The 20,456-nt window shown below is 40.0% G+C and overlaps 1 protein-coding gene across 2 annotated transcripts in view; it reads right to left on the bottom strand.

The window, feature by feature from the left end:
- Nucleotides 1-20,456, bottom strand: part of EGFLAM (EGF like, fibronectin type III and laminin G domains) — a 240,501-nt gene that overhangs the window by 22,593 nt on the left and 197,452 nt on the right. The window contains exons 15-19 of one of the 2 annotated variants that reach the window (XM_089687829.1): nucleotides 16,706-16,949; nucleotides 13,526-13,637; nucleotides 10,486-10,602; nucleotides 8,751-8,931; nucleotides 2,920-2,943 (exon numbers count right to left, since the gene is read on the bottom strand). In XM_089687829.1, the coding sequence (XP_089543955.1) occupies nucleotides 2,920-2,943; nucleotides 8,751-8,931; nucleotides 10,486-10,602; nucleotides 13,526-13,637; nucleotides 16,706-16,949 (678 nt within the window). The remainder of the gene's footprint in view (nucleotides 1-2,919; nucleotides 2,944-8,750; nucleotides 8,932-10,485; nucleotides 10,603-13,525; nucleotides 13,638-16,705; nucleotides 16,950-20,456) is intronic. The other variant, XM_089687830.1, reaches the window with a different exon arrangement.

Raw genomic sequence — 20,456 nt, forward strand, 5'->3', positions numbered from 1 at the left:
CTGATGAGTGGATACGGACGGCAGGGAAGCTTTCCCGCTGTCAGAATACAGTAACTCGCAGGAGGGATTTCCTCATTTACCTTCAATGTGTGGAATCATTTCATTTTCTTTCGTTCAACCCGCTGGTTTACTGAAAGAAAATGAATCATGTATGGCCCGCCTTAGGATATTTTCTCTTTGGGTTGAATCTTCATAAGCTATTGTTTTAGGCTATTTCTCCTTCTCATCGAATGTTCTTAGACTATTGCTTTAGGTTATTTTCTCTTCTGGTTGAATGTTCTTAGGTTATTGTTTTACGCTACTTTTGGTCAAGGCTATTGCTTCTGGCTATCTTGGGATTGAATGTTCTTGGCTGAAAGACAATGCGAGACTGCTGATACACTTGTACAGCAATTGTTTTTTTTTTTTAATAAACAGACCCCTTAAAGTGTATCTAAACCCCAAATCAAACATTTAATATATTACAGCCTTTAGATGTGGTGGCTCCATCAGATTTCTATTTTCAGACTTTTGTTAACCTTTATCTTCACCGGCTGATCCTTTAAATAACATATTCCGCCCATGTGATGCCACACTTATTCACTGCACTGTGTCCATTGAGTGAGCCATAGCTGTCACTCCTGATTTGGACCACTAACCCCTCCTAAATTCCTCATCTCCATTACATTGAGGGGGGGGGGGGTCAGTTTACAGAGACATAACATATTTGTGATTTTGGTTCAGCTCATAGAAATTGACAAGGATACAGCATTTCTGGCAAGATCAGATGTTTTCTATACGTTCTGAAAATGTTCTTAGCCTGAAAAAAAGAAAACTAATGCAGCTACTGCATCTAAGTACTGGTAAACTGCAATATATTAGACTTTTGATTTTGAGATTAGAAATCCTTGAAAAGCAAGTTTCTGACTAGTGGTATGGCCAACAAATACGATTCCTTCTTCAGATATTTCCCCTTCTAAGAAGCTAACGTGTTTCAATCCTGTCATTGATCATTTCTGTATTTCATTTAACAATATTATATATGAAAAACTGTTCCATTTGCAGACAATTTTCCATTGATTTTTTCAGGTTCAATTGATCAGTAATAATTTAAAGATGTGGAAAATGTATTTCATTCTGATGTATGCAATGTATGTGATATATTCCAATGACTCTTTATTGATTGTATGTCTTTATGGCATGCAGAGCAATTTATCAAACTAATATTTTAATAAGTCATAGGACACACATGTGTAGCACCATCAAATGATAAGATATCCAAATGTGATCAAAGCTCCAATGGAAAAGAACGATGCCAAATTGATGTGTATGGCCAACGTAAGATCAATATCTTTCCTGAACATCTATTAGGGCTCGTTTACACTTGTAGTGGGGTTCAGAGCTCCTCTGAAAAGTGATCAGTGGTGGGCAGTTGAAAAATAAGTGGGGGGGTGATATGTTGTCACCCTACCAGCTGCTTTAACCCTTGAAATACCGTAGCACCTTGCCGCAACCACACGCATTACACTTGGGTTGTAGTGTGGCCCCATTCACTTGAATAGGGGTACTTCCCGCTGAGTGTCACATAGGGTATCAATTTCGCTATGGCATGTGTGCCATCCTATCCATCCTATGTTAGGTAAAGCAGTATTAAATCCAAAACCCAAAATTTTATATTTTGCAGCTTACCAATAATTAGATGTGGTGGCTGCATATGTTTTCTTTTTTTCCTCTATTTTCACCTGGTGATCTGGCCAGTAACACACCTCCTGTATTAGAGCGCCTCCACTCTGGATCAAGGAGCACAGGGGGCACCTTTGGACATCAGCATTGTCAGTCTGGGGGGAGGGAAGTGTTAGATGTACTAGCAGATTTAACTGTACTAACAAATTGTAGTCAAACTTCAGCTAATACTTTATAAGCAGCTACAGCAGTGGTCTTCAAACTGCAGCCCGAGGGCTGAATGTGGCCCTTTGTATCCCCTTATCCAGTCCTTGGGGCACTATTCCCCCCAGTGATACAAGTCACTATTCTGTCAACTGACACCAACAATGGGCACCGTTTCTCCCATTGACACCACCTATGGGGCACCATTTCTCCCATTGACACCACCTATGGGGCACCATTTCTCCCATTGACACCACCTATGGGGCACTATTTCTCCCATTGACACCACCTATGGGGCACCATTTCTCCCATTGACACCACCTATGGGGCACCATTTCTCCCATTGACACCACCTATGGGGCACTATTTCTCCCATTGACACCACCTATGGGGCACTATTTCTCCCATTGACACCACCTATGGGGCACCATTTCTCCCATTGACACCACCTATGGGGCACCATTTCTCCAAATGATACAAACAACGATGCACTATTCCTCAACCTAATACCAAATGTGAGGTTTACTCCCGCTGGTGCCAGAAAAATTTCCACCTCCGCTGGCCACAGTCCAGCCAAAATAAAGTGTAAAGGACAAAAAACCCTTTGTTTAGAAAGTTTGGAGACCCCTGAGCTACAGCTACAGTTTTTTTTCCTGAATAAATGTTGATCATTATAGGTACCCCAGTCAGTGGTAAATGGTTTGTCTGAACCCTGTAAATGCTACATCTTCAGGAAAGCTTTTTCCTTTGAAAAACGGCAGACTTACTGGCTGGATCACCAGGTAAGAAAGAAAGAAAGAAATAAAGAAAGCCTAAAAAAAAAACTAATGCTGCCACCAAATTTAATAATCTGTAAATTGCAATATAATAAATATTTTCTTTTTGGTTTAATACTGCTTTAAGATGAGCAGCTGGAGCAGGTGGTAAAACTGCTGCTCAACTGCAAATTTTTACTGCTCCCCCCGGCACAAGTGTAAACGCAGCCTTAGGAATTCCCTTAGTGGGCTAATTCTATATTCTGCAACCTATAACAGAGGCTAGAACAGTACTTACTATTAATGCAGTAATTTCCACATTCTGCAACAAGTCCGCACAAAAACAAAAATCGACACAGAGAAATAAGAACTGATCCTGAGTCATAGTCACTGAACATGTTTTATATCGATCGATTCAACTACCTTCATCAAAATTATAAAAACCAAGATATCTTTATGAGAATGATGCTGTATTCCTGCACACAGCAAGGACAGTGTTTAAAGTGCAGCAACACCCAACAACCAATCAGATTTCTGATTGGTTGTTATTAATGTGCTTTGCACGACGCTCTTTGCTTTGTTTATTATAGTTTTGTGAGGTCTTGTGTGTGTAGTTCTGGGTTGATGCCTGAGAGATGAATCGTTTCATGTATTAGACCCCATTGCAGAGAAACCTAGAGATTGTAAAGTTTGCACTACTTGGGGGACTTCCCTGTAACATGAAATGTAAATAAAATATATATTTTACCTTAGGTTCACACCTATGCGTTTCTGAAGCGTTTTGCAGAAAGGCAGTACAGTCCATTTAATATGATTTCCTATGGGACATGTTCACACCTGTGCGTTTTCACCCGGCGCGTTTTTTGGAAAGGGTCAGGGATTTTTTTTAATGCAAAAAGTTGCGTTTTTGTTTCTATAGATGTCAATGGAAACACTGAAGAAAAGCATGTATTGCATTTGTGATGCATTTTTGCTGCATTTTAAATCTGCCTAGCAATAAGAAAAAAAAGTGTTAAAAATGCAAGTACACAACGCAAAACGCAATGCAGAAACGCCTCAAACTCAACCTGCATAGGTGTGAACCTAGCCTAAGAAAGAAACATAATCTTAGGGGTGTACTTCTAAAAAATGTGCAGCGCTGTTCATCCCGTGAAACTGTACATTTGTTCTGCAGGCAGACCTGCTCTCCAGGTTGAATATGTGAGTCAGGAAAATTCTACATTCTGGCCACTAGATGGAGCTAACGATGATAGTAGATTTATGATGAGCTGCTCCATCTATTGGCCATAATGCGGTATTTTCCTGATTCATACATTCAAGCTGGAGAGAACATAGCCTAATGACATTCGATTTTGCTCACGTTGGCACAGAATGAGTGCACATACTGTTTCACAGAAACAAACGGCTATGCAAATGATCTATAAGTACACCCCTTAGTGTGTGAGATTCTGAACAAACCCATGACTGAACTATAAGTTTTGGGTGGACTTTTACCTTTTGCAACACAGTTCTGTGATAAGGATTAATGCATAGCAAGACGATCAGAAACCAGATTTCATCAGTCTGCATACTGTGAGCTTTTGAAATCTTGGACTGTCAACTATAGCATCATGTAGGGTGAGCTCTATAAAGACCCCTACTTCTGCTGACCAGACCACCAGAGAGATCTTGGAGCTACCTATGCAAATACTGACTTCCTGAAAGTGTAAGCACAGGCCTCCCACATGGAAGAAAAATATATTTTAAAAATATTCTTCCAAAATATATTGACATATATTTGAAATGCTACAATTTTGGCCATATTCAATATATTTCAAAATATATTTCAATATATATACTGTATATATACACTGCATGTTGAAATGCATTTTTATTACAAAATATATGAAAAATATTTTTAAAAATACATTTCAAATATACTGTATGTCTTTAAAAATACAAATCTACATTTTTGAAATGCATTTACAAATATATGTAAATGACTTTTTGATGTGTTAAAAAATATATATTTTTAAAAATATATTTTAAATATATCCTTCAGATTTTTTTAACATTTAAAAAAGTCATTTTAACATATATTTTTATATATATTTGTAAATGCATTCCAAAAATGCAGATTTGTATTTTTAAAGACATACAGTATATTTGAAATAATTTTTAAAAATATTTTTCATTTCATATTTTGTAATAAAATAATACAAATGCATTTCACCATGCAGTATATGTATGTGTTTATATATATATATATATATATATATATATATATAAATATATTGAATTTGGCCAAAATTGTAGCATTTCAAATATATGCCAATATATTTGGGAAGAATATTTTTTAAATATGTTTCAAATATATTTTTCGTCCATATGGGCTGCCCCCGCCTACATCCCATTGTACAATATAATGGTCAATCAAGAGGCCTGGTCATTACCACATTGGGTGTGTCAATGTGTCAACTTTCGAAATGTTGTATTTACATACACTGTGCAAGCATTTTAGGCAGTTGTGAATAAATGCTGTAAAATAAGAATGCTTTCAGAAATAGAAGTGTTATTAGTTATTTTTTTTTATCAATTAACACAACAGAAAGTAAATGAACAGAAGGGGAATCCATATCAAATCAATATTTGGTGAGACTACTACTCAAAATAGCATTGGTTCTTACACTTGCACACTTTGTACCCTTGCAGAAAGTCAGGGATTTTGTAGGATTAGTCAGGTGTATGATTAATCAGTTATACCAAGCAGGTGCTAATGATCATCAATTTCATATGTAGGTTGAAACACAGTTATTAACTGAAACAGAAACAGCTGTATAGGAGAAATACAATTGGGTGAGGAACATCCAAACTCTGCTACTAAGGTGAGGTTGTGGAAGACAGTTTCATGTCACAGGTCATATACCATGACAAGACAGCACAACAACAAGACACAAGATAGCTTGATTTAGATGTTTCTTCTGTTCACTCACTATGCATTTTGTAAATTGAGAGATAACCAACCCAGCACTTTAAAGGAAAAGGACTTGGAGGTACTTATTGCAAAAATGAGCAAACAGTGTGGCCAGGCAGTGGGGAAAGAAAATAGAATTATAGGATGCATCACTAGAGGGGTCACCAGCAGGAGGAAGGAGGTCCTGATTCCCCTATATAGATCTTTATATCACTAGAGGGGTCATCAGCAGGAGGAAGGAGGTCCTGATTCCTCTATATAGATCTTTATATCACTAGAGGGGTCACCAGTAGGAGGAAGGAGGTCCTGATTCCTCTATATAGATCTTTAGTTATCACTAGAGGGGTCACCAGCAGGAGGAAGGAGATCCTGATTCCTCTATATAGATCCTTATATCACTAGAGGGGTCACCAGCAGGAGGAAGGAGGTCCTGATTCCTCTATATAGATCCTTATATCACTAGAGGGGTCACCAGCAGGAGGAAGGAGGTCCTGATTCCTCTATATAGATCTTTAGTTATCACTAGAGGGGTCACCAGTAGGAGGAAGGAGGTCCTGATTCCTCTATATAGATCTTTAGTTATCACTAGAGGGGTCACCAGCAGGAGGAAGGAGATCCTGATTCCTCTATATAGATCCTTATATCACTAGAGGGGTCACCAGCAGGAGGAAGGAGGTCCTGATTCCTCTATATAGATCCTTATATCACTAGAGGGGTCACCAGCAGGAGGAAGGAGGTCCTGATTCCCCTATATAGATTTTTATATCACTAGAGGGGTCACCAGCAGGAGGAATGAGGTCCTGATTCCCCTATATAGATCTTTATATCACTAGAGGGGTCACCAGCAGGAGGAATGAGGTCCTGTTTCCCCTATATAGATCTTTATATCACTAGAGGGGTCACCAGCAGGAGGAAGGAGGTCCTGATTCCTCTATATAGATCTTTATATCACTAGAGGGGTCACCAGTAGGAGGAAGGAGGTCCTGATTCCTCTATATAGATCTTTAGTTATCACTAGAGGGGTCACCAGCAGGAGGAAGGAGGTCCTGATTCATCTATATAGATCTTTAGTTATCACTAGAGGGGTCACCAGCAGGAGGAAGGAGGTCCTGATTCCTCTATATAGATCCTTATATCACTAGAGGGGTCACCAGCAGGAGGAAGGAGGTCCTGATTCCCCTATATAGATCTTTATATCACTAGATGGGTCACCAGCAGGAGGAATGAGGTCCTGTTTCCCCTATATAGATCTTTATATCACTAGAGGGGTCACCAGCAGGAGGAAGGAGGTCCTGATTCCTCTATATAGATCTTTATCACTAGAGGGGTCACCAGCAGGAGGAAGGAGGTCCTGATTCCTCTATATAGATCTTTATATCACTAGAGGGGTCACCAGCAGGAGGAATGAGGTCCTGTTTCCCCTATATAGATCTTTATATCACTAGAGGGGTCACCAGCAGGAGGAAGGAGGTCCTGATTCCTCTATATAGATCTTTATCACTAGAGGGGTCACCAGCAGGAGGAAGGAGGTCCTGATTCCTCTATATAGATCTTTATATCACTAGAGGGGTCACCAGCAGGAGGTAGGAGGTCCTGATTCCTCTATATAGATCTTTATATCACTAGAGGGGTCACCAGCAGGAGGTAGGAGGTCCTGATTCCTCTATATAGATCTTTATATCACTAGAGGGGTCACCAGCAGGAGGTAGGAGGTCCTGATTCCTCTATATAGATCTTTAGTTGGAATACTGTGTCCAGTTCTGGAGATCTCACTTACAAAAAGATATTGATAAGATAGAACAAGATGGGTAACAAAAATGGTGAACGGTCTGGGGGATAAAACATATCAGGAGAGACTTCAGGAAGCTAACATGTATAGTCTGGAGGAAAGAAGGGAAATGGGAGACATGACTGAAACCTTTATATACATCAAGGGGGTGAATAAGGTTCAGGAGGGCAGGATTTTTAACATGAAACCAAAATCAAGAACACAGGGACATGACCTCAAACTAACTGGAGGAAAGTTCAAAACTAATCTCAGAAAGTACTATTTTACTGAAAGAGTAGTTGATGCTTGGAATAAATGTCCAGCAGAGGTAGTGAGCCAGTCAACAGAAAATAGCGTCAGCCCAGGTTCACACTGATGCGGTGCGGCACATTGCATGTGATTTGCACAGAACAGCACCACATTCCTGTGCAAATTACATGCGATTTGTGTGCAGTGCGATTTGAGCCATACATTCTCTATGGGTCAAATCGCATCTCATCCACACCAAAAAAATGCAGGACCCTTTTTCAGTCCGTACCAGAATCAGATTGAATGAGTGGGATCCGATTCTGCACATCACACTGTGTTTTGCAAACTGATTTCGGTGTGCTGTTAACCTAAAATACACACCCGCAGTGGTTTGTATGAACTGGGTGCGATTATGATGTGGTGCTGAAATCGCACAGAAACCAGTGCGAATTCCGCATCGCATCAGTGTGAACCCAGGCTAAACCATGCTTGAGACAAGCATAGATCTATACAAGAAAGTAAAAAAAAAACAAGAAAGCAAAACAAATAAAACAGCAAAAGCAAAAAAAAAAAAACTAACAAAAAACAGACACCTCCCCCCCCAAAAAACAAAAACAACAACAACAACAACACACACACTTACTTTACAGCATTTCTTCACACCTGCCTAAAACTTTTCAGGGCAACACAGAGGAGGTATGTATATGACAATGGCAGCAACAATGTATCTGCACTGTAATCTGTTCTACGCATGTGTTAGTTTCCGGCAGGTTTTATATGTTGAAGTAGCAGAATATTTAGCAGAGACATCCAGTAAATTCAGTCGGATTATTTATTAAACAATGTCTCTGGAATTATTGTAGGCAGAAGAGATATAAGAAGTTAAAGATGAATTATAGCAGCTCGGCCTACAGCAACTACTCTTCAATGTCTTCCTTCCCAACTGCAGGGAGATGCTGCCATCTAGTGGTATGTTCCAATGACAGCAAGCATCATCTGCAGTATGCTTCATCTATCATTGGTGTCATGTATCAGAAACAGCAATAATTTATGTATTGCTAACAACAGGCAGAGGTAATAAATCAGTACATGGATAAAGCATTACAAGTGACAGGTCATCTCCCCACTTGTGGAAAATACTGAGGATATTTTTTTTTACCTTTTTGACAATTCTTCCCATCGAATCCCAGCGGACAGTCACATTCATAGCTGTCATGTTTGGGTCTACAGCTCCCACCGTTGGCACAAGGTGCATCAGCACAGGGATGGGCGGCGTTGATCAGATTTACCCCAGAAAACAGGCCAGCCACCAGATTCATGATCCTGTCATTCAGTATAAGCTGCGTGCATAAAATAAACAGATTTAATGACTTTAGCCATATGCCCACCAGAAGATTTACCCCTTTCGTGACCAGGTCATTTTTTTACTATTCAGCGCTGCGGTACTTTAACACTGTATGCAACACTGTACACAAATGACATTTATATCATTTTTTTCACACAAATAGAGCTTTCATTTGGTGGTATTTGATCACTTTTTTTTTCGTTAGCGATATAAATGAAAATGGACAAAATTTTAATTAAAAAACAATATGTTTTAGTTTTTGCTTTAAAGCATTATCCAATAAAAAATGTAGCATCTACAAACTATGATATATATACTGGAATTTAAAATTATTTTTTTTTTTACATTAGTAATGGCGGTGATCAGTGACTTATAGTGGGACTGCGACAGTACGGCGGGCATTATGACACTAGGTGGGAACTAACTGCCACTGACATCCCCAGTGACACCTGAGTGACCCCGCCCCAGGTGACATCATTGATGTCACCTGGTGTGGGGTCACATGCGTGATGTCCCTGGGTGACCCTGCCCCTTACATATTTAAGAATTGACAAGCCAGCTCAGAGGCAGAGGGCTGGCAGCCATCGTCGGGAACAGAACTTTATTTATTTATTTTTGGGGGGGAGGTGGCGGCGGCGGACATCATGATTGATGTTGGATCTACTGTGGGGGACATTCTGTTAGTTTTTTCTTTTAGTAAAGGACTTGTCAAAGACCGTGTCTTGTCTTTTTTCACACTACACTTTTTGTTTTTTATTAATTCAGAACCCCACAATCACTGGCCAGGGTTGTGGGGAAGAGGCCCTTGTCCACCCCTGTTGAGGGCATGTGGCCTGGTATGGTTCAGGAGGGGGGGCGCTCGTTAGGTTCCCCCCCCCCCTTTCCTGACCTGCTTGGACAAGGATCTCATATGGATTTTGAGGGGGGGACCCCACGCCATTTTTTTTTAAATTTTGGTGTAGGTGTTCCCCTCAAAATTTATACAAGACCCAAAGGGCTTGGTATGGATTGGAGGGGGGACCCCACACCGTTTTTTTTATTTATTATGGTGCCGGTTTTTAAATATAATTACTGCTTTTTTTTTTTTACTCACTACAGCTCAGAAATTCAGCTGTCGCTTTCCCCCCAGCTAAAAGAGAGAAAGTTTTCTTTCAGTTTATTTCCCAAAGTTAAAAGAAACAAAGTTTCCTTTAACTCCGGGGAAAGTGACAGCTAATCCTGTGAGCTATAGTGAAGAAAAATAAAAAGCCGGCAATTGCATTTAAAAATCAGCACTGACATACCCTTTGAATTGTGAAAAAAAATTGTAAAAATTTTGTAAACCAAGGCATTATTTTCAATGGATTTTCATTCGTAAACCGAAAATTACGGTAACTGAGGCATTCGTAATCCAAGGTACCACTGTATTTCTAAATACACAGCTCTGATCTGTCAATCCCTGGATACCTATAAATCCATTTGAGATTTCTTTGTATAACAGAAATGCTCTGCACAGAGATGTATCCGTGAACAGGAATTGTACAGCCCAAAGGGTCTCCTGTGCACTCACTTTCTGAATGCTGCCACTGAATGGTCGCAGGACTCCGGAGTTCTTCTTCACGGTGTCATAATCAGGAACTCCACCAATGTAGATGTCGGGGTTACATTTTATCTGAGTAAATCCCCCCTGGAAGATACAGGTATATTTGTTATTAACAGCTCACAACATTTTACTGTATGTTTCCAAATAATTATACAAAGTTTTTATTTGGTTGATTACAGGCTGTATCAAAAGTAATGCAAAAGTGGGCATAACTTTTTTTTTTATTTAGGTTGTTCGAATTTTACATGTTGATAGAGTAACTTTTCCTCAATAGTAAATCTTCTTCTTCTTTTCCATTACAGATAAATAATGGGTACCAAGCAGAAACAACTTGCTCTTAATGGATTTCTTGATGAAGGACATCCGACATCCCCAGAAAGCTACAGAATGTTTACAGAGATGACACTACAGACAGGAGCAATGTTTTTTCCTCGGTGATTCTTGTCAATGGTGTCATCTCATCAAACATTCTGTAGCCTTCTGCGAATATTGGACAGCCTGCATCCCTTCTTCATCAAGATCTCAATGATGACAAGTTGCTACTGCTCTGAATCCATTATTTACCTGAAACGAAAAAGGAGGGAGAAGCAGTAATATAGAGGAAGAGTTACTTTACCAACATGTGAAATTTGAACAACCTATGTAAGTTAATAAAGATAAGTCATGCCAACTTTTGCATTCCTTTCAGTACACCTCTCATATAAAGCACCAACATTTTACATATCACTTTACAAGATATTTAATAGTCATTCACATCATTTATAGGTAAAGTTGATCCAGGGAATATCCGATTGCCTCTCAGGGGATCAGGAAGGAATTTTTCCCCTGCAGGAGCAAATTGGATCATGCTTTCCTGGTTTTTTTGCCTTCCTCTGGATCAACTGTGGATGTAGGAATATAACTTTTTTTTTTTTAATGGTTGAACTGGATGGACTTTTGTCTTTTTTCAACCAGACTAACTATGTAACATCAATCTCTGCCCTTTATATTCTCTAGCTCACATGAATATATATATATACAGTACATATATATTTTTTTTTACATACATACACCAGGGTCACTTTTCAGGCAGCTTTCATTTAAACGTTCTGCATGTGTCCTGGACAGGATTTGAACTGAGGACCCCAGTGCTGCAAGGCAGAAGTGCTAACTACCTAAGCCTTGAAGTTTATTAGCTAAATAAATTTAATAATAAATGCCAAAGACATGCTGGTAGGTTAATTGGCTCCTGTCTAAATTGTCCCTAGTATGTGTATGTATGGATGTGAGTTAGGACCTTAGATTGTACACTCCTTGAGGGTTAGGGACTGATGTGAATGTATAATATATATCAGTGGTTCTTAACCTGGGTTCGATCGAACCCCAGGGGTTCAGTGAGTCAGTCTCGCGGGTTCGGCAGAGGGGAAGACCCACACCCGACTCATATGATTCGTGCAGTAAATATTCATTATTATGTTTTTGTTTTTGTGTGAAAATCATGTTTTAATGGTTTTGTTCTTTGTTCTTAACGGTTTTGTTCATTTTGGGCACCTATGTATAAATATATACCTATGTTTTGAATTTTAAAAATCATATTTTATTTTTCCAATTAAGAAGGGTTCGGTGAATGCGCATATGAAACTGGTGGGGTTCAGTACCTCCAACAAGGTTAAGAACCACTGATATATATGTATAAAGTGCTGTGTAAATTGATGGCGCTATATAAGTACCTTTAATAATATATACATTTATATATATTTACTGTGGACCATTTTGACCACAAGCAGCTTGTTCAGAAGCCAGTTAAAGTATTCTTTTTTTTAATTAAGTGAGGAAGCTAGAGATACAAACACACAAAAAGCAGAAGAGAATCTACATGCACATACTGTAATATGTCTGCCGGTTATTGGATCAGAACCCGTCACTGCAATGCTATAGTTATAAATGTTTGTGCCACAAAGGCTTTTACAGTATTGCCTTCTTATGCCATTGCAATTGATTTAAAATATAGGTAAAGCCACAACTTTTTACAATTTGGAAAGAAACCCCTGACAGCTTTTTTTTTAACCTGTTCCTCATTGGGGAGATTTTGCTTAAGAAAAGTGACAGACAGTTGTCACCATAACATGTACCATTTGAAAGATTTCCCTTTTTTACTGTTCAGTTAACAATTTTTGGATTTTTTCTTTCATTTCTGTTCTGGTATTAATGGTCACCAGGACAAATAAATAGAGTGAATCTCCTTATTGGAGACAAAGACAGTGAAAAAAAAAAAGGTTTTAATTTCCCAACACTCCAACCCAACCTAAAAATGTTAAAGTCAACCACAAAACTGCTTTGAACTCCCTAAATCTGTTTCACCCCAGAATGGCAGGGTCGTGGGTAAGGGGGTACCACCAATCCTCCAGTATAGGGCCCAGGCTAGCAGGGGGGCCCAGGCAGCTGGGTGAAATGTCTGTGGGCAGGGAAGGTGATCAGCATGGCCCCCGTGGCAGTTACTGAAACTGATCCACTGTATGGTTCTCTTCTCTGCAGCTGAAATTCGACTTCTTCTCCTCTCCTTCCTGCTGGCTTTCAGCTGCTGCAGAGAGAGCCATACAGGGGATCGGTTCCAGTAATTTTCCCCACACCCTTCCCTGTGTACCATATGTTTCCCCCTGCTGTCCAGGCCCCCCTGTGTGCTACCACCACCCTGTCTGTCCCCATTGCTGCCAGCTCCCCTCCTCTCCTTCCCACTGGCAGCTGCAAGCACAAAATAGGATCCTTCAGAATAGAAAGGGGTGAGAGGGTCCAGTAAATAGTCACATTTACCAGCCCTTTCCTTTCCTATCACTCGCTGTATTCATTCATAAAGCATAGTCAGGTTGGCTGTATGGAACCCCATGGTTTCTAACAACAGCCCTGTAGATTGGGAGGAATTCTGAGTAAGGCTCACCAACCTCTGTACATTAAATTACACCCCAGCAATCTTTATTATTGATGTGTCTATTGAAATCACATTAGCTGTGATGAGACTTTTGGTACAAACCTCAGACTTCCCCTCTACTTGTTTCTGGCTGTCGACTTGTAATAAGCCATTCTTAGCTGTTCGAGAGACTCGTAGTTCATGCCACTGGCCCAGGCTTACTGGCTTCTCGCTCCTTAATTGAAAAAAATGGCAAAAAACATATAAAACAAGAGAAAATATGTCAAAACTCCTTTGCGAGTATTAACAAAATGGCAATATAGCTCCCAAAATATTAAACTTTCACAGGATTGTTCTTTTTCTGAGCCAGAAACACACCAGTCAATGATAATAACCAATATGAAAGCCCCATATATAGTATAACTACAAACTTAAACAAATGACTGCTGTTCTACGGTACACTAACAGCAATTAGGGTGTGGGTCAATGGATAGGACCAGGGGCGGACTGACCATTGGAGAACTCGGCACTGGCCAAGGGCCCGGGGTCAGTAGGGGGCCCCATGAGATGTCCCTGGTACCTTTCATAGGCTTTTTTGCGTGTGGGTTGAGTGTGGGCAAGGACACAGGGGCCTTATGATCCCCTATTGCCCGGGGGCCCCATGAGTTGTCAGTCTGCCCCTGGATAGGACAGTCTAAAACAGACACCCAAGCAGCTTCACCGACAACCATATATTAGAAGCTTTATAGGCAAGCATAATAGCTAATTAAGGAAATCACTATTAAGGTTCATTTTTTTAATTTTACTAATTTACTTTCATAAGCAATATGTATTTACAGTGCCTTGAAAAAGTATTCATACCCCTTGAAATTTTCCACATTCTGTCATGTTATAACCAAAAACGTAAATTTATTTTTTTGGGATTTGATGTGATAGAAAGTGGCACATAATTGTGAAGTGGAAGGAAAATGATAAATTCATTTAAAAATATTTTACAAATAAATATGTGAAAAGTGTGGCGTGCATTTTTATTCAGCCCCCCTGAGTCAATACTTTGTAGAACCCCCTTTCACTGACATTACAGCTGCAAGTCTTTTTGGGGATGTCTCTACCAGCTTTGCACATCTAGAGAGGGACATTTCTGCCCATTCTTTTTTATAAAATAGCTCAAGCTCTATCAGACTGAATGGAGAGCATCTGTGAACAGCAATTTTCAAGTCTTGCTACAGATTCTCAATTAAGTTTAGTTCTGGACTTTACCTGGGCCATTCTTACATATGAATATGCTTTGATCTAAACCATTCCATTGTAGTTTTGGCTGTATGTTTAGGGTCGTTGTCCTGCTGGAAGGTGAACCTCCGCCCCGTCTCAAGTCTAAAATTGCCCTGTATTTGGCTCCATCCATCAACTCTGACCAGCTTCCCTGTCCCTGCGGGAGAAAAGCATCCCCACGTGATGCTGCTACCACCATGTTTCACGGTGGGGATGGTGTGTTCAGGGTGATGTGCAGTGTTAGTTTTCTGACACACATAGCATTTCACTTTTAGCCCAAAAAGTTCAGTTTTGGTCTCATCTGACTTGAGCACCTTCTTCCAGATATTTGCTGTGTCCCCCACATGGCTTCTCACAAACTGCAAACAGTATGTCTTATGGCTTTCTTCTTGCCACTCTTTCATAAAGGCCAGATTTGTGGAGTGCACGACTAATAGTTTTCCTGTGGACAGATTCTCCCACCTGAGCTGTGGATCTCTGCAGCTCCTCCAGAGTTACCATAGGCCTCTTGGCTGCTTCTCTGATGAATGCTTTCCTTGACTGGACTGTCAGTTTAGGTGGACAGCCATGTCTTGGTAGGTTTGCAGTTGTGCCATACTATTTCCATTTTCAGATGATGGATTGAACAGTGCTCCGTGAGATGTTCAAAGCTTGGGATATTTTTTTAATGTAACCCTGCATTAAACTACTCTACAACTTTATCTCTGACCTGTCAGGTGTGTTTTTTGGCCTTCATGATGCTCTCTGTTCACTAATGTTCTCTAACAAACCTCTGAGGGCTTCTCAGAACAGTTGTATTTACACTGGGATTAAATTACACACAGGTGGACTCTATTTATTAATTAGGTGACTTCTGAAGGCAATTGGTTCCACTAGATTGTAGTTAGGGGTATCAGAGTAAAGGGGGCTGCATACAAATCCACACCACACTTTTCAGATATTTGAAAAAAAATACTGAAAATCATTTAATATTTTCCTTCCACTTCACAATTATGTGCCGCTTTGTGTTGATCTATCACAAAAAAAACCAATAAAATACTTTACATTTTTGGTTGTAACATGAGAAAATGTGGAAAATTCCAAGGGGTATGAATAATTTTTCAAGGCACTGTACATACATTTCTTAATTCTACTTTTTAATTACTATTATCTACTGTGCAAAGGGAACATGGCATGATAAAAGGATCTTGACTAAACTGGAGCATTAAACATGGCTTCCAGTTCATCGTACTGCATTGTTGTTGTTCCATTTCCAATAATTTAGTCATTGAGTTTGCACCAGTGACTTGGATTGACTTAAGCAAGAGCAAAAATTTACCTACAGGGGCTTATGTAAGGGAGTCAGTAGAAGTCTCAGTTGGGATACAGCCATTACCTCCCAGGTATTCTGCCTGGGGAGGGTGGGAAGAATCCATAGGTCCTTGGCCACCCAGGCCTCTTGCCTGGGGAGCATACAGTTTTAGAGCCAAGGCTCAAGGATTGGAAGTTGACCTATGCTGCGGAATATACAGGAAGGTGGCTACTAAAGGGAAGCACCTTCAGAAGAATTCTGCTTAGTCCATTTCCATTCAGCTTAAAAGTCCACTACTACAGTTTGCTAGCCTAGGCTTAGAGGTCTACCATTACCCTGTGGAAAGGACTAAAAATATTTCAAGGTAGCTGTCCATCTGATCTACCCAGTTCTACATTAGCCTGTGGCAAAGAAAAAGACACTACTGAGTAGAAGGATATTTACTGATGTTTTGGGACATGCTGTTTCCTCTCTCTGCCCTGGACATTGAGCCCACAAAATTTGCAATTGACAGAGTGGATGTCTTTCACCACTGGTAAGTCTTTGGGTGAAGCTACAGGCCAGACCACTGGAAGGGCCTGTAAAATCCAGCAGCTCCAAAGTGGGTCATTGCTACAATAGTATAGGCACAGCACTATATTTATTTATTTGATACATTATGCATTTTTTCATTAGAATAATACAACTTTGATCATCTGTATTACTAAGCCCTTCTCCATGAACTAAGTTATCACACTTACCTTATCACAGCTGTTCCAGATCCACAGTCAAACCTTAGTACCACATAACCATTCACCATGGTGATGGAGATAAAGTCTTTGCTATCAGTGTCATAGCTGTAGAGAATGGTCCCATCTTCCAAATCTGGCCGGAAGGTCATATCAAATTCCATGAAGGAAAGGTAATGGTGAGGTTCAAATGGCCACCTCGTCACAGCAAAGGAGCGGGTTGACTCATTAAACTGAGGAATGGCGAGGATGAAAACTTGAACACAGAAAAAAAGAGGTTTAAAGACCACCAAATCTTGATGCTCCCTGCACAGTATCATATAAAATATGCTAACACTTAGTAGGTTTAGGTCCCTTCAGGACCTTGGTTTTCTATCTAATAATTTATTATTGCACCGTATTGGGATTAGAGCAAATAAAAAGTATTTCAAAATGAAAGGTTTTTTTTTAGTTTTGGATAGAGTGGAGAGGCTTTAGAACCCTTGTCAGGCTTTTTTATTCTTTGTCATCTGTAATCCTGTTTGTCCTGGTGACCTAAGTAACTGTCACTGAAAATGATGAGAAACTGAAAATTTCAAAATCAAAAAGTGGTCCCCAGAAAAATAAAGGGGTAATCTTCCAAGGGGGACACTTGTTCCAGTGATGAATGTTTAACCAATTCAATACCGGGCAATTTAACACCTTCCTGCCCAGGCCAGTTTTCAGGTTTCAGCGCTCTCACACTTTGAATGACAATTGCGCGGTCATCCAACATTGTACCCAAACTAAAATTTTATCATTTTCTTAACACAACTAGAGCTTTCTTTTGGTGGTATTTAATCACCGCTGGGGTTTTTATTTTTTGCTAAATTAACAAAAAAAGACCAAACATTTTGAAAAAAACACGTTTTTCTTTGTTTCTCTTATAAAAGTTTGTAAATAAATAATTGTTCTTCATAAATTTAGGCCGAGATGTATTCTGCTACATGTCTTTGGTGAAAATAACCCATATTAGGATGTAGTTTTTAGTTTGTAGGAAAGTTATAGAGTTCACAAACTATGGTATAGATCTGAAAATTGATCAATCCTGAAGTACTGACGGCCAATCTAATTTCTTGAGGTCCAAGAATGTCAGAACAGTACAGATATCCCCCAAATGACCCCTTTTTGCAAAGTAGACAGTCTGATGTACTTCATAAGAGACATAGCGAGTTTTTTGAAGTTGTATTTTTTTTGTCATAATTTTTCGGAAAATTAAAAAATTAAAAAAATGAGTTTCACTATACATACTGTCACCAGTGCAGTACAGCGTCATCATATAACTGGCATGGCGGTGATCAGAGACACTGACTGGTGACAGTATGAAAAAAAAAAAATATATATATATATATATTTTTTTTTATAAAATTTTACACAATTTGCTTAAAGCAAAGAATTACTTTGCTATAAGCAAGCATTTACCTGAATGACATTGATTCATTCAGGGTTTTTTTTTGTGCTTAGCTGTGATTTGGCCATAGCTAATCACATGACGTGCATGTGATTAGCTGTGACCATTCACAGCAAGACACTAGTATACAATGGATGCAATGAATGAAGCCATCCATTGTATACAACTGTCATGTGACCTGCTGTGATTGGTCACAGCAGGTCACATGGTACCGGCAACGGGGGCCGATACTCAGATCTGTCATCGGCCGTGTCCGAGGTACATGGCTGGTGACAGATCACGCCGCTGCGCAGCTCTGCAGGAGCGCAATCTGCGCATGTGCGGGAGGACGCCATATGGCCAAACATGAAATCATAAATTATAATTTAATGAATAATCCTAAAAAATAATAATATAATAATAATAAATTTAATTCAATAATATAATCAAACCAAAAACACTTAAATTTGAAATATAGCACCAAGTTCGCATATCACTGAGCAAAGTCGCAAAATTGTTTTCAGTGCCTGATGACGAATTTCCCCGCGAATCATTATCACTCAATTCTGCAAGTAGTTCTAATTTACTATCGCTGTTCTCTAGCTGGTCTAAAACCGCTTTTGACTTAAAGGGACGCTTTTTGGATGCCATGGACGTTTCTCAGTTTCCAGGCAATAAAAACAGGCAGGGCGCAGGACAAAGCACTCGGGACAAAATGTATGTGAAATGGTTTGATACAGTAATGTTTTACTATGTGATTTTAGTGAATGTAACTTTTTGTCATTTTCAAATTTCCCGCCGTTCCATCCCCGTACATCCCGACGCTCACAGGGGACGGAACCCAGAAGACAGATGCCGGCATCCGCCGGATTACATTGCCGGGGACACTGCAGGAGGGACATCGTGGGAGCGCAGGACAAGGTAAGTGACCGAGGGATCCCGAAGCAGCGCCACATGGTAAGCCCGAGTGTAGCTCGGGGTTACCGCTTGTGGTACTGAAATTTTACCCCGAGCTACATTCGGGAATACCACCAGGGAGGTTAAAAGAGAAATAAAGTGAATGGGTTTAAACACATCTAAGTCAGAAATACTTTTTATCTTTTTAAAAAGAAACCTAAGAAGTAATCTGCTGTGCTATAAAGTGAACCTGTACTTCATTTCACTTTGCGTTTAAACTGCCAAACCTCTAAAAACCTCTTTAAAAAGTAGGTTTTCTTCCCACCGAAGTTGTAAGGGACATTCTTTTTTGCCATGGGTGCGAAGCAAAGCATCGCAACAGCAGCATGTGAACACCCTCATCCATTGTCTATACAACTTAAGGGTCAAAAGTTGGGGGAAGCTCTAAAAACACATCTCAACCATGTGGTTTTAAGGCCCCCACTGACCGCATGTCTAAACTGCCCCTTAAAGTCCTTATTGAAAGTTGATAAACCAAAATGCCTGCTATCACCTTCATTACCAGGGACTCCACTTTAAACCAATGCTTCATTTATCAAAATATTATCAAAATGATGCTCTGTTAATTCAAAAGATTTATTTTAGAAGTAATCAGTTGTGCTTGAAACTGAACCTGTACTTTTTTTCAAATGTTTTATTTTAAAGTCCGAAATAACTAAATGAGTACACTGGGTGTGCTATGTATGCCCCAAAAACATAAGAGGGAAGTGTGGGTTTACAAAATAACAAGCAATCATACTCACCTAGGTGAATATCGCACCAGTCTGATGCTGCATCTGTCCCCCACCACCTCTAAGACTGGGACCTGAGGGATCAAAAACCAATAATCGCTCAGGTCTCGATCTTCCAGGAGCAGAAATCCAGTGACTGTCAGTCACCAACTCTCTGCTCCGCCTCACCAGTGCTTACTAGAGTACCAGGCTGTGGAGGGGGGTGGTAGCGGCTGGCTCAATCTCCCAGGAGCGCACAGAGAGACTGTTCCAGCTGCTGGTCAGGAATCTGGGTGAATCCCAAGATTATTGTCGGGATCCCTGCAGAACCTGGACCGGCTCTGTGATGTCAGCCAACAGTGGCTGAATCTGGGCCACAGGAGTGCAAATCTAAGTACACTCCTGTGGCCCACAGTAAAAGTAGGGCCAAAAGAGCCTTGGCCATACTTCTCCTTTAATCAAAGTACACAGGGCATGTGTAGCATGTCCTGTTTTTCTGCACCACTGCTGCACCATCCTGTCCCCCTTCCACTTGCTAGCAATTCCTGGTTCTTAAAATGAAAGCCAGGAGTTGCTGTGTCCCGTAGAGTAACTGTAATAGCAGAATTGTTTGGTGCAATAGAGAGATACAAAGTAACAAGGTCACTTTTGTTATCTGCTCTGTTTATTTATCTGTAGATCAAAGCAG

This window comes from Staurois parvus, unplaced genomic scaffold, assembly GCF_062004578.1.
Source record: "Staurois parvus isolate SC_StPar_1 unplaced genomic scaffold, SC_StPar_1.0 ptg000438l, whole genome shotgun sequence".
Lineage (NCBI taxonomy): Eukaryota > Metazoa > Chordata > Amphibia > Anura > Ranidae > Staurois > Staurois parvus.